Below are 13878 nucleotides of genomic sequence, written 5' to 3' on the forward strand. Positions count from 1 at the left end.
AAAAAGCCAAGTAAGTGCAAAGCCTTCTTCCAATCTTGCCATGATGACAGCACTCCCACACATGGCTAGAGCACACTCTACTGAGTGGGGTGAGACCATCTCACCCTGTTGTGCCACTCTTGCACTGGCATACTCACCCCTTGGTTTGTAGCATAACAAAACAAATGGCAGGGGATTTTATTTTTTTTTTTTTTTTACAGTATGCATGTGAGGACCTTTTTAAGACCTGATGATTTTTGTAGTCATCTGATGTAAGAGTAATTATGTATGTTACCACTATGTTTGCTGTTGAATTGAATTACACACTGCCAAGCAACAGAACAATTTATCTTTGTAGGATCAGATAAGGTAGGATGCATGCAACACAAGTCAGCTAAAGGATATGGTAGGGGACCTAAAAGTTTGGTCAGTATAATCTTGAGAGGGAGTTGTCTCCTGATGTAAGCCAGCAAGGTAAAACAGAGTTATTCTTGGACAGGAGGTCCTTTCTACTGCAAGAAGAAGAGAGGCAGGAATCTACTTAACTACCAAGCCAGTCACTAGAGGTGCAGTTTCACTATGGCACACTAAGATGTCAATCAGCTTTCCATTTGCCTTCCCGACAAAGTAATCCAGAATCTCTTCCAAAATGCTTCAAAGTTTCAAGCAAGCAAAGGATTACACAAGCTCAGAATTTGAGGTGGATATCAACAAAAGCTACCACTCAAGAAGATATCAATACACGTGGGTGGTATGGTCTATTCATTTATAGTAAAATTATGTTAGGGTTAGATTAGGATTTACCTAACTTACATGCAAAATTAAATAAAAATACTGCAAATTTTAAATCAGGTTAGCCTGACAATCCTTGCTGGCTGTCCATAGCAATGATATGCCTTCCATTTAGGCTAAGCAATGAACTTAGGCAAGTGCTTGACAAACACTCATGGAAAATGCAGGTGACTGCTGTCATTGGAGTGTTTACATCGGTGGCACTATAGACAGAGCATGAGCTAGGTAGTATGCTGCTGGGTTTCTCATACCATTGTACATGCTAACTTTTGTTTATATTGCATTCTGCATATTCTCCTCTTCTTTGCTGTTTATATAAAAAGACTGCAAGGTATGAGATGAAGCTGATGCAGCTGTCAGCTGGCTCCGGTTCTCCTCTTCCATAGGTGCAGCACTCCTGGCTGCTGGGGCATGCAGTCGGTGAGCATCCAGCATCTCCAGCAAGAGATCGTAAAGTGGAACTACATTTTTACACTTCATATTGTAGAGGTGCTCCATTCCTTTGTTGCTGTTGGTTGTAATGAAACAATGGTTACTTTCTAAATATGCTGGGGGGGGGGGGGGGGGGGGGGGGAGAGGGGAAGAGGAGGAACTATCAGCAAATAATATTAGGTTAATATAGATTCCACATTGTACAAAACAACTAAGTGCAATTGGTGTATGTGTCTGCTACAGTTAGGAGGAGGAGAGGAGGAGAGGAGGAGAGGAGGAGAGGAGGAGAGGAGGAGAGGAGGAGAGGAGGAGAGGAGGAGAGGAGGAGAGGAGGAGAGGAGGAGAGGAGGAGAGGAGGAGAGGAGGAGAGGAGGAGAGGAGGAGAGGAGGAGAGGAGGAGAGGAGGAGAGGAGGAGAGGAGGAGAGGAGGAGAGGAGGAGAGGAGGAGAGGAGGAGAGGAGGAGAGGAGGAGAGGAGGAGAGGAGGAGAGGAGGAGAGGAGGAGAGGAGGAGAGGAGGAGAGGAGGAGAGGAGGAGAGGAGGAGAGGAGGAGAGGAGGAGAGGAGGAGAGGAGGAGAGGAGGAGAGGAGGAGAGGAGGAGAGGAGGAGAGGAGGAGAGGAGGAGAGGAGATGGGAAAAGACCTTTGAGATCATCAAGTCCAACCTATCATCCAACACTATCTAATCAATTAAACCACGGTACCAAGCACCCCATCCAGTCTCCAGTGATGGTGACTCCACCACCTCCCTGGGCAGCCCATTCCAATGGCAAATGCTCTTTCTAGGAAGAACTTCTTCCTAACATCCAACCTAAATCTTCCCTGGCACAACTTGAGACTATGTTCTGGTGCTGGTTGCCTGGGAGAAGAGATCAACCCCCACATGGCTACAGCCTCCTTCAGGTAGTTGGAGACAGCAATAAGGTCTCCTCTGAGCATCCTCCTCTCCAGGCTAAGTAACCCCAGCTCCCTCAGCCTCTCCTCATAGGGTTTGTGCTCAAAACCTCTCACCTGCTTTGTTGCCCTTCTCTGGACACGTTCCAGCAACCCAACCTCTTTCCTAAACTGAGGGGCCCAGAACTGGACACAGTACTCGAGGTGTGGCCTAACCAGTGCAGTGTACAGGGGCAGAATGACCTTCCTGCTCCTGCTGGCCACACTGTTCCTGATGCAGGAGAGGATGCCATTGGCCTTCTTGGCCACCTGGGCACACTGCTGGCTCATGTTCAGCCTACTATCAACCAGTACCCCCAGGTCCCTCTCTGCCTGACTGCTCTCCAGCCACTCTGACCCCAGCCTGTAGCTCTGCATGGGGTTGTTGTGGCCAGTGTGTAGAACCCGGCACTTGGATGTGTTAAATCTCATGCCGTTGGACTCCGCCCATCTGTCCAGCCTGTCAAGGTCCCTCTGCAGAACTCTCCTACCCTCCAACAGACAGACACCTGCTCCTAACTTGGTGTCATCTGCAAACTTACTGATGATGGACTTGATGCCCTCATCCAGATCATCAATAAAGATATTAAAGAGCATGGGGCCCAGCACCAATCCTTGGGGCACACCACTAGTGACTGGCTGACAGCTGGATGTGTCACTATTCACCACTCTCTGGGCTCGGCCCTCCAGCCAGTTCCTAAACCAATGCAGAGTGCTCCTGTCCAAGCCATGGGCTGACAGCTTGGCCAGGAGTTTGCTGTGGGGGACAGTATCAAAGAAGGCACCTTCAAAGATTGTTCCAGACTGCCCATGAGCAAGCTGCCTTTTGGCAGTGGCTCTTTTGTTCTCCTTTACCTAAAGGTAGATTAGAGCACATGGACTTGTCATTTAGGCACTGTGACTAGTTTGGTGGGATGAATCTTGGCTTTCCCCCATAATAAAATGGAAATTATGAGATGTTCTTTCCCATATATATACATAAAAAACCACTCAGCCAATTTGTTAGCAAATGCTAATTTGTAATATTATCCATTCACAAAACTGTGCAAACAATAATTCACTTTGCATCTGAAATTTTCTTAATTATACAAATATATTTTAGGGGAAAAAACATTAATAACATGAAGACAAAAAAGCTCCACAAGAAGAGACAAGTATTAAAAGTATGAAAACCACGTGCACACACCTCTTGACTTTTTTCTGAAGACTTGCTTATCAGCCCAGGAGGTAAGATCTGCATGTTTCAGCTTTAGTAACTATAATGTTGTGCTTATTATAGTTTTAATTTCATCAATTGAAAAAAAAAATTAAATCTATGTAACAACATCACTTGTCCCTTCATAAAAATAAAATCTATGATGTACAATCAGAGGGCTGGAGCACCTCTCCTATCAGGACAGACTGAAAGAGTTGGGGCTGTTCAGTCTGGAGAAAAGAAGGCTCCAAGGTGACCTAATTGTGGCCTTCCAGTATCTGAAGGGGGCCTACAAGAAGGCTGGGGAGGGACTTCTCAGGATATCAGGTAGTGATAGGACTAGGGGGAATGGAACGAAGCTAGAGGTGGGGAGATTCAGGCTGGACATGAAGAGGAAGTTCTTCACCATGAGAGTGGTGAAGCCCTGGAATGGGTTGTCCAGGGAGGTGGTTGAGGCCCCATCCCTGGAGGTGTTTAAGAGCAGGCTAGATGGGGCTCTGTCCCTGCCCATGGCAAGGGGGTTGGAACTAGATGATCCTTGTGGTTCCTTCCAAACCTGACTTATACTATGATACTATGATGTATCTATATAAACTTGTGATGTTGTCAATACTCCAGCCACTGAGCAGCTGCTTAAAGAGGTAATTGCTTTGGGGAGAATCATTGCTGCAACTACTTAAGAGTGCCTCAGATACCTCACCTCTAGTTAGCAAAGGCCACAGCCCTCTAGACTGGGTTTCATTACATCTGCATTTATCCTAACTCATCAGATACATGTAATGATAATAATCTTCTTTTCCAAAATGCTTTGCAATCAAGCCACTTGTGAAAAGTGGCTGCTTAAAGTGATAGTTTTATTAAGTTTTATCTCATAGGAAACTAAAGATTGCAGAGCTGCTACATTACTTTTCAAACAGAATACAAGATGCACATAACATTAAAAATAGATACTGCTTACAGCACTATCAAAACAAGCAAAGCAAAAGAAAGCTAGAAGAAACAAATAGGGAAAAATCACAGAAACATTCTGGTTGAAAAGACCCTCAGGATCACCAAGTCCAACTGATAACACTATTCTACATGGCTCACCCCTAAACCATATCCCCAAGCATCACATCCAAACGATCTTTAAACACATCCAGGGTTGGTGACTCAACCACCTCCCTGGGCAGCACATTCTGATGCCTGACCACTCTTTCTGTCAAAACTATTTTCCTAATGTCCAGTCTAAACCTGCCCAGTTGCAGCTTGAGGCCATTCCCTCTTGTTCTATCTCTAATTACCTGTGAGAAGAGAACAGCACCAGCCTCTCCACAATGTCATTTCAGGTAGTTGTACACAGCAATGAGGTCTCCCCTCAGCCTCCTCTTTTTCAGACTTAACAACCCCAGCTCCTTCAGTTGCTCTTCATAAGATTTATTCTCCAGGCCCTTCCCCAGATTCCTTGCCCTCCTCTGCACTCACTCCAGCACCTCCACATCTCTCTTGCATTGGGGTGCCCAAAACTGGACACAATACTCAATGTGTGGCCTCGCCAGGGCTGAGTACAAGGGGACAATCACCCCCCTACTCCTGCTGGACACAGCATTTCTAATACAACATTTACTCCTTTCACACTATAATCCACCATATCATTTTGCACACAAGTTCCATGCATCTTTATGGAAAGTAGACTCTTTTCTTTTTTTTTAAAAGAGCTCTATACACAGTTTGCACTCCCACCTGTGAAGAAAAAGTATATGTGTACATTGGTGAAAACCTGAGATCCCCTGTATGGGACCAATGCAGGAGGGCTGACTGTGTGCTTGCTCTCACCTCATGTGTCTGATGTGAGAGAGGATGAGAAGGAGCTGAGCCAGTCGTCTGTGTTGCTGCTGCAGAGAAAGACCTGACTTAGCCATTAAGTGTATCAGAGTGTCTGTGATTTTGTCCAGAACACGGTGAATATAGTCTCTCTCTTCCAGAGATTTCAGAGTGCTGGATAGAAAAGTGTACACACCTGGAGTGGGAAGGAGAAGAAAACAAAAACCACAGACAAAAAATTACTTTGATGGAGTCAGACTTGCCCAAGGTATACCTTGTGGATGGCCTCTTCTGTGCTAAACTATGGGAGCTGACTATGTAAACCTTCTCACTTGCCAGCCAGGTCACTGACACTGAAGTTTGGATTTCCTTCCTGTGGGCAAAAGAAGGAGGAGGAAGATGATGTCTCTTCCCTGCCCAGGTACATCCAAAGTCTGGCCCAGGTGGTGGGAAAGACCTGCAGCCTGCAGCTAGACATAAATGGATGCTGCACTCTTCTGTCAATCACTTACCTCTGAAACCTTGAGGAGATGCTGTTTGCCCTTGAGAGCTCTACAGTATTTGACTTGCCCAGGCCCTTGGCAGTTTTTGCCATTTAGACCTGAATACTACCCTATCACAACAAAATCAGGGTTGATTTACACACATGCACCTCAACAAAACCTTCCCAACCAAACAAGAGCCTTGAATGGTATGCTGCTTCACCTGCACACTCGACTCTCCTGCAAAACCCTTGTCTGACTTGTGTAAATTTAGCTCTCAGATACTGCTTACAGAGAACAGCCTGAAAAATTGGACAAGAAAGACATTTTTCCAAAGATTGAAGCACCTACAAATTCCACTTCAAACAGTCCTTCTATTTCTCCTATGCAATAGTCTAACCTAGGCACAAGAGCTTTTGCCAGCAGTAACTCAGGTGCATGAAGCACACCAGCTTTCTAAATGGGAAATTCTAAATTATTTTGCATGTTGTTATCTTGAATTTGTTCTGGACAGCACACAGCCAATGTGAATTGGGTCAGAACAGCACTGTGCTACCAAAATGCAGCTTTTGCATTTCAAACCACTTTTTTAATCTTCTGGTCTGAGCCAATAATTCTAAACAGTTTGTATTGCTATAAGCCACTCCTGAGGCAGCAAGGGGTTGCTTAGCCTGGAGAGGAAGGGACTCAGGGGTGACCTTATCACTCTCTACAACTACCTGAAGGGAGGTTGTAGACAGACGGATGTTGGTCTCTTCTCCCAGGCAGCCAGTACCAGAACAAGAGGACACAGTCTCAGGCTGCACCAGGGGAGGTTTAGGTTGGATGTTAGGATAAAGTTCTATACAGAGAGAGTGATTGCCCATTGGAATGGGCTGCCTGGGGAGGTGGTGGAGTCGCCGTCATTGGAGGTGTTCAGGAGAAAACTTGATGGGGTGCTTGGTGCCGTGGGTTAGTTGTTTGGGTGGTGTTTGATTGGTTGATGGGTTGGACGCGATGATCTTGAAGGTCTTTTCCAGCCTGGTTTATTCTATGTATTCTATGGCCTAACATGTTATGTACGGTAATACAACCAAACTGGCTTTATCATGGCATGTTCATTGCCCTGTACTTGACACATCCTGTGCTGTAGCCCTTCTGCATCAGCTCACAGGGCCAAAAAGAAATTTGAATTTTGCCCTTATGAAAAATTTGTTTCTGGAATTCCTTTTAATTTTGCTTGTCTTTAAAGCACCATGTATAGCACAATAGAAAATGCAGTTAATGATATTAAGAAAAAAGTTACATTAATATACTAGTATGCACACAAACACAGACATATATATCCTAGCCTATCTGTTTTATCTGTAGCCTAGTGTCTGGAAGAGAAGACTATTTTGCCATGTATCTGAGCAGTCAGGGAAACTGAGGGTTTGGGTTGTTTGTTTGTGGGGTTTTTTACTGTCTTCTTGCCATACTTCTCCTCTCATCATCCTGGTACTTCAGGGACTACTGTATCCTGCAAGCAGGTTTTATGTCTTGGGTCTTCTGTACTACAAAGAAATATAAATTTGCATTTGTGAATATCTCTGAGAGGGAGAAAGCGAATAAGAGAGAGAAACTGCTTTAAAAAGCAAAAGGTTAACTCAAACACAGTACAACTTCTGAAAACTGTCGGTCAGAATTCTTCATTTTGGTAATGAATACTGCTTGACATTTGATATACATCAATAGTACTGTGGTCTGTTTTCTTACAAATGTGATGATGATTTTTATTCTATTATTGTTATTGTATTTACCAAAACAAATTAACAAAAAAGAAACAGCTCCTGCAGCTTTTCTCCGCTCGATGACTTTGAATCTTTACCCCACCATAGGCCTACTGACAATATTGGGCTTTATAGCTTAGCAGGTACCTCTAGTGGCAAGATACTTAACTATTACTGACAAATCACAGTCTATCGGAAGGAAACATTAGTCTCACAAATCCACTGTGCCTCCAGAGCAGCTTACTTCACCCAAAGGATGCTATTATTACCTATTTCATGACTTTGAAACCAGCAAAAGAAAAAATCTCTTAGGAGAAACTTTCTCACCTACATCAAGTCCAGGAGCTATTAGAAAGTATAAATCAAAAAAAGCACTCCTCTCAAAATGCAGTGACTCCAGCCTATTTTCAGTCAACAACTGCCAAGGGAAATGGCATTTGGTTTTCACTTTTGTCCACTGCAGTGATTTCTGCCCTGGGCCAACGACCAGAAATTTCCACAAAGGAAATGCTTGGTATCCATCACACACATTCATACACAAGCAGAGTTTTGGAACAGAAGTGCAGAAAATTGTCCTCTCAAAGTGAAATTTAACAGTCTCTGAAGTCTTTCCAAGCGCTAAAGCTGAAAGCAAGCCTGAATTGAATAGCTATCAGTTTGTTTTCCAGATGTTTCTGTAGATCGTTACTGTAAAACATAATAGGAGCAAGGACAGAGAAAGCACCACCCTGCAAACAAGTAAAGCTAGTTGGTCTGTGCCCAGAACACAAAGCTATGCACAGAACAGGATCCCTCAGGGACGGTAGTGCTACCGTGCCAGCTGCATGCTATATATAATTTTACATATGTCGCTATATATAGTGACACAGTTTTGCATCTTACTGTAGAGGAGATTACCCTGTACAGCTTTTATGTCATAATAAACCCCAGTTTAAGATATCTTCACATTTAGAGTTTAGGTTGACAAAAAAATCACACTCAAGGCTGTTCTTTCTCTTCCATTGTGTCAGAATCTGTAGCATGTCAGGCTGAGCTACAAGCAAATTCAACTCTGTACCAGACCCTCAAATTTCCTCAAGGCCCAGCTACAAACAAACAAACAAAACTAAAAACCAAACCAAACCAAAACTACAATTTACCATGAGCTGGAAAAAATCAAGAGAAAAGAACATCAAGCAGTTGCATGCAGCAATGCACCGGGAGGTCTATAGGATGCTTAAAATCACCTAAAATCTTTCTATCTCTCTGGAATAAGTGACTAGGGAAATCAGCGGTAAAGGCAGATGTGACCCTATATCTTTATCTCCACATAGTGCCCCTCCTCTTTGGATACACTCAAAAGTAAAACACCTGGCATCATGTTGCCTTTTCATGTTTCTGATATTTATTTTCCAGTGTTAAAAACTAGCCCTTTATTGCTGAGTTGAATGGGTGTTGGGTTTTGTTGGGTTTGTGTTGGTCTTTCTTTCAAAAATAGAGTTTGTTTTTCAGCCAAAGGATGTATCACTGCATTTTAGAGGGCACCTTCTGGATTGTTATTTAGCTAGATACAATGCTGTCCTTGCTGTTGCAGACATGTTGTCGCCTTGATATCTCAGGAAAAATTTGGAAGTAGCATAAATGTATATTTTGCTTTATAAACAAAACCTTCCATCTTTTCCACACACTGGGCGAAACTAAAAAATTTGCCCGCATCTTGTCCAAGACTACATGAAAAAGGAGTGTAAAGATAGTAAACAGCCTTGAAAGATGTTACCAAAAAAAAGAGAGAAAATAAACATCCAACAAAAACAATAAATAGCACTAGCTCATGTGAAAAGACTAACAGATGTCCAAGGATTTAATGAGTTGTTTGTGTACACTCGATGAATCAAGTCCTCACAAAGCTTCTGAATGCAAATGCAAACTGCTTTTGAATATGAAATGCAGCATAATTAATCAAATTTCTTTAATTAGTCTGCTTGTTTAAATCATTTTGAGATCAGCTACTTTAGTCATATGCATATTTAATACAGGTAGCATAAGGTCCAAAAATTCACAGTGTACCTTTCTGTGACTTCTTTAGTAGAAGAGTTGTGTATGTGCAATCGTAATTTAAAAATGCAATTTAAGAGAGGCTTGGAGGTCATATTCACCCTCCTACTCAAATAGTATAACTTCAGGGTTTGATCAAGCTGCCTAGAGCTTTGTAAACTTTCATTTAATGTAAAAAAAGAAAAAACAAAAAATAAAAGATTACTCCTCAGATCATGAGATGAGCTCTGCCCTTCTATCACATATAGCACCACTGATTTGCACCTGCCAAATATGAACCCCGAAGAAATAGCTTCATACATGTTCCCATCTCTCCTACAAGGAAAAGATTTGCCTCTGATTATCACTGACTTCACTTGCTTCCCATTAACAAAGTGAGATGGGCTTACAAACAATAGCTGGTGCTCTCTGGCAAAGCTTCATTTAAACAACAAATTTAATTATCTGGATCAATACCAAATATTGCAGTGGCACAAGAACTCCCAACAACATGGATTAATACTCAATATATGAAAATGCAGTGTGTTTTATTCAGTCTTCCACATGTTTGTTTGGTTTTTCCTAATTCAATATTTCTATAAATTAAGTACATATTCTAGATCCATTTGAGAGGATAATTACATTTGAACATACTAGCTAAAAATCTGGAGGAGTATCACTTTTCAGGAGGAACATATAACTCTAGGAAATACTCTGTTATAATTATCAGGACAATAAAAGTAAAACAAAATGTCAAACAGCCACTACAACTGTCACACCCTGGCATCCAAGACAAAACCAGCAGACCCTCATTCCTAATATGCCAGGTGCTTGCCTCAGATGCCATTTCTTAGGTAACAGATGACAATCACACCACCACTTGAACCACAACTCACAAAACATAAATGGAATCTTTTATATTTGATTGTACAAATACATAATTTGGGGGTTTGGTTTTGGTTTTTGGTTGGTTGGGGGTTTTTTTCAGCAGATCAGGTCAAAGTTTCCATACAGGAGGATATGCCTAATTAATAAATACTCTGCTGTGTTTAGTGTTAGTTGGGCAAGTGATCTGTTAGACCACTGGATAAAAGGAACATATAGCCCTCTAGAGACTAGAGACTGACACCATCTGAAAGTTCAAACACAACAGGAAAAGGTGAGAACAAGTGGGTGTGTCCTCTGGGTGGGGAAACTCTGGCATCCTTAGTCATTAGGTAACAACTTAGCAGAGTTTAATCACCAATTTTTTGAAGTGCACTTAGGAATGAGATTTACAGTCCACAAATACTCATTAAAAAGAAGGTGTAGATTTACAGCTAAGCATTGCTTAGCCTCTAGTTCAAAACACTGCTCTGATCATCCTTCCCATCAACTGTAATTGGAGTATAGGCTAATTAGTGCATTAATTTGCCAGGTCCCATCTACACCACTAAACAGGTTTGCCCACTGCCATCCCTGCCTGGTGGCTCTGCCTGCATCTATGTTGACATCTATGATTGCTGCTGTCTCAAAATGAAAATGCCATTAGTGACAACAAGCAACATTCAACCACGTGCAGAATCAACAATTACATGAGTGAAAGGAAAGCACATCACTTACCAGAGTTGAGCAGGATGATGGACTTAAGGCACACAAATTCCTCCCCTTGAAGGTTCATCATGCGAAACCGAGCAGCAGTAGCCAGCAGCATGTCAAATATTTCCACCATGCCCTCTACACATTTCCCTTGATTCCTGTGTGAATACCATCAAGGGGGAAGATATTCACAGCTGTAACTCTGTGGCAGCATGAGCTTTTCATCTCCCCTGCACCAATGCCTTCCAATCAGATTTCATGAATTCACTTAGCTAGCACATGACTCCTTACTCAGTGCTTATTTGAGGTATAGGTGAGTACAGAAGCATAGTTTTCAGTATCCCACATAGATGGTTATATAATTAAGTATTATATTCCCCCTCAAAACGTGAATTTCATAAACTCATCACCAAAGCATTACTGTGATGAAACATATGAGATTGATTCAACTGAACCTTTACACTCAGGAAAAGATTTGTTTAAAACAACATTTTTATTTCTTTTGAGTTCTTTTGGTGCTACTTTGTTTCCCCTTTCATTTTTTCTTTTCCTTTAACTGAAGTAGTCCAAATTCTTTACCTTTCTTCTTCCTAACATTTTGTACCTGTTCTACCTGGCCTTACAATTTGTGATGCTCCAATATGCTTCTCCCATTTTTTTTTATATCAGCATAATGTCTCCTTAATTAATAACCTTATTCATGAGCTCAGGAAGAACTTAAGAGGCTGAAATCTTGTCAGTATGGATGTCTGATTAAAACTTTACTCCATAAATCTGATAAACTTTACATACAGCATTAAAGAAAACTAAAGTTTGTGAAATCTCAGCATTCATTAACAATCACAATCAACCACCTCACTCTGCTCACAATGCTAGGTATTCTCACTAATTTTTATCTTACACACCCAATCTACAGTTCAATAATTAATTCTGACTGTCATTATTTTTATTTTTCTTGCCTGACTAAGGCATTTAATTGCTTCCTAAACCCTATGAAACTACTCAAAACAATTCAAAATATTGCAGGTTCTGAACAAATTGCAAAATGGGAATAACCAAGACCACAGTTTTAAAATAACCAGTAAGTTATTTGCAAACTCAGACATTTAAAAATGCCTTATGGTGACTCATGAAATGGTAAAGACATTTTGATAGCAAGAAAGGATTATTCCTATGTACCTTTTACAGAAATAGTTCAATGACCTGTAGTTTACAAGAGCAATATTCCAACCAAGATCTTTTTGCTGACAAGTACAACTTCTGGACAATAATCTTTATTCCTGCAACACATAGTCTGTCTGCCTAAATCTTCATGTGTGTCTAGGTCCCACCAGCTGAACTAAATTTGTAATCTCATTCATTTTGCTACCTGCTGTGTGAAATACCATAAGAAATACCATAAGAAAAAGAAGAGTATCACTTTAGGCACAGTTAAGTACTTGTGCAAGCAACAAGTAGAAGTTTATGCTTTGTTTTCAGAGTTAGGGAGCAGATCCAGGTCCACTGAAATCAGTGAGGGCTGCAGGAGCTCAGTATCACTGAACTGCAGGCTTCTAATCAAATGTTTTTATTGTCTAGACTACAACATTGATTTTCTTTGTTAACCAACTTAAACTATCTGAAATGCAAATCTGCAGTTTTTCTGAACTGCTTTCTAACTTTCTAACATAAGCTGATAATAGGATGGCCTATCTAGTAAGGCCTAGATAACTTTCCTGGAGGACAAATTAAGCAATAGATTTAAAAATTATCCTTATCCCACCATTATACTTCTGTCTTTGTGTACTCTCACATTACTGAAAACAAAACAATAAAAGCTTATTTGCTGCAAAGCATCTACTCAGAAGAATCCTTAATACTTGGGTGTTGGGAAATGTTTAAGACAATTAAAGCATGTAAATGAAATGTCTTCAGTCATTGCATGAATGTAATGTCTGCATCAAACTTTAGTAAGTCTACAGAACCACAGCATCATCCAAGCTGGAAGGCAGCTCAAGATGTCTTTAGTTGAGCCTCCCACTCAAAGCAGTGTCAGCTCCCTCAAGGCGTTATGGAAGTCTGGTCTTTAAAACCTCCAAGGATGGAGACTGCACAACCTCTCTCAGGACAATTGTTTTCATCATGTTTTCTTTTCTCCCCTATATCCAGTCAGAACCTCTCCTGCTTCAGTTTATGACTTCAGGCATCTTAGATAGCCTTGATAATCATTGTAGAATTTAGGTTAGGCGTGCTCATAAGCTCTCTTCACCAGGCTGAACAAGTCAGCTTCTCTCAGTCATGAGGCACACGATCCCTCCTTGGTGGCTCTCCACTAGGTTCACTGAAGTTTCCTAAGTGATCTTTCCTGTAACAAGGGGGGCAAACCTGGATGAGATATTCCAGATAAGGTCTAATGAGAGCCAAATAAATGCAGAATAATCATTTCACTTACTCTACTGCCTACAATACCAATGACGAATACAGCCCCAGATCCTGCTCGCCTTCATGTCTGTCACGTTGGAGCAATGGCACGTGCACAGATTGCTGTTTACCAGCCCCAGGTTCTGTGCAGCAGAGCTATTCCCCAGCTAGCTAGGCCCCAGCAGTGGATTAAGTCCATCACAGGTCCTTTGCATTTCTCCTGTCTGAATTTCATGAGGTTCCTGACAGCCCTCTGCCCTCTAGCTTATCAGCTGCATTCCCTGTTTCGATGTCATCTGCAGAGCTGAAGACAGTGCACTGCACTTTCTCTTCCAGGTCACTCACAAAGACAAGGATATGTTCTAGGATATGTTCCTGAGGTACTCCAGCTGTAACTAGTATCAAGGTAGAGTGTGAACAATTAGCAAGAGATCTAGTCATTTTATCACAGAAGGCAATCACAGAAGTGATGCTGACTGGCCAACCTGTAGTTCCAAGACTGTCTTTCTTTCTTCTTTTGGAGAT

General features: G+C 41.8%; 1 protein-coding gene across 1 annotated transcript in view; it reads right to left on the bottom strand.

Moving 5' to 3' along the window:
• Positions 1-931: 931 nt before the first annotated feature.
• ESR1 (estrogen receptor 1) overlaps positions 932-13878 on the bottom strand; it is a 105730-nt gene continuing 92783 nt past the window's right edge. Inside the window, exons 6-8 of the mRNA XM_009897058.2 lie at positions 10978-11111; positions 5145-5328; positions 932-1279 (exon numbers count right to left, since the gene is read on the bottom strand). Of these exons, the coding sequence (XP_009895360.1) occupies positions 1045-1279; positions 5145-5328; positions 10978-11111 (553 nt within the window). The 3' untranslated portion in view covers positions 932-1044. The remainder of the gene's footprint in view (positions 1280-5144; positions 5329-10977; positions 11112-13878) is intronic.

The sequence above is a fragment of the Dryobates pubescens genome, chromosome 6 (genome assembly GCF_014839835.1).
Source record: "Dryobates pubescens isolate bDryPub1 chromosome 6, bDryPub1.pri, whole genome shotgun sequence".
NCBI classification, from domain to species: Eukaryota; Metazoa; Chordata; class Aves; order Piciformes; family Picidae; genus Dryobates; species Dryobates pubescens.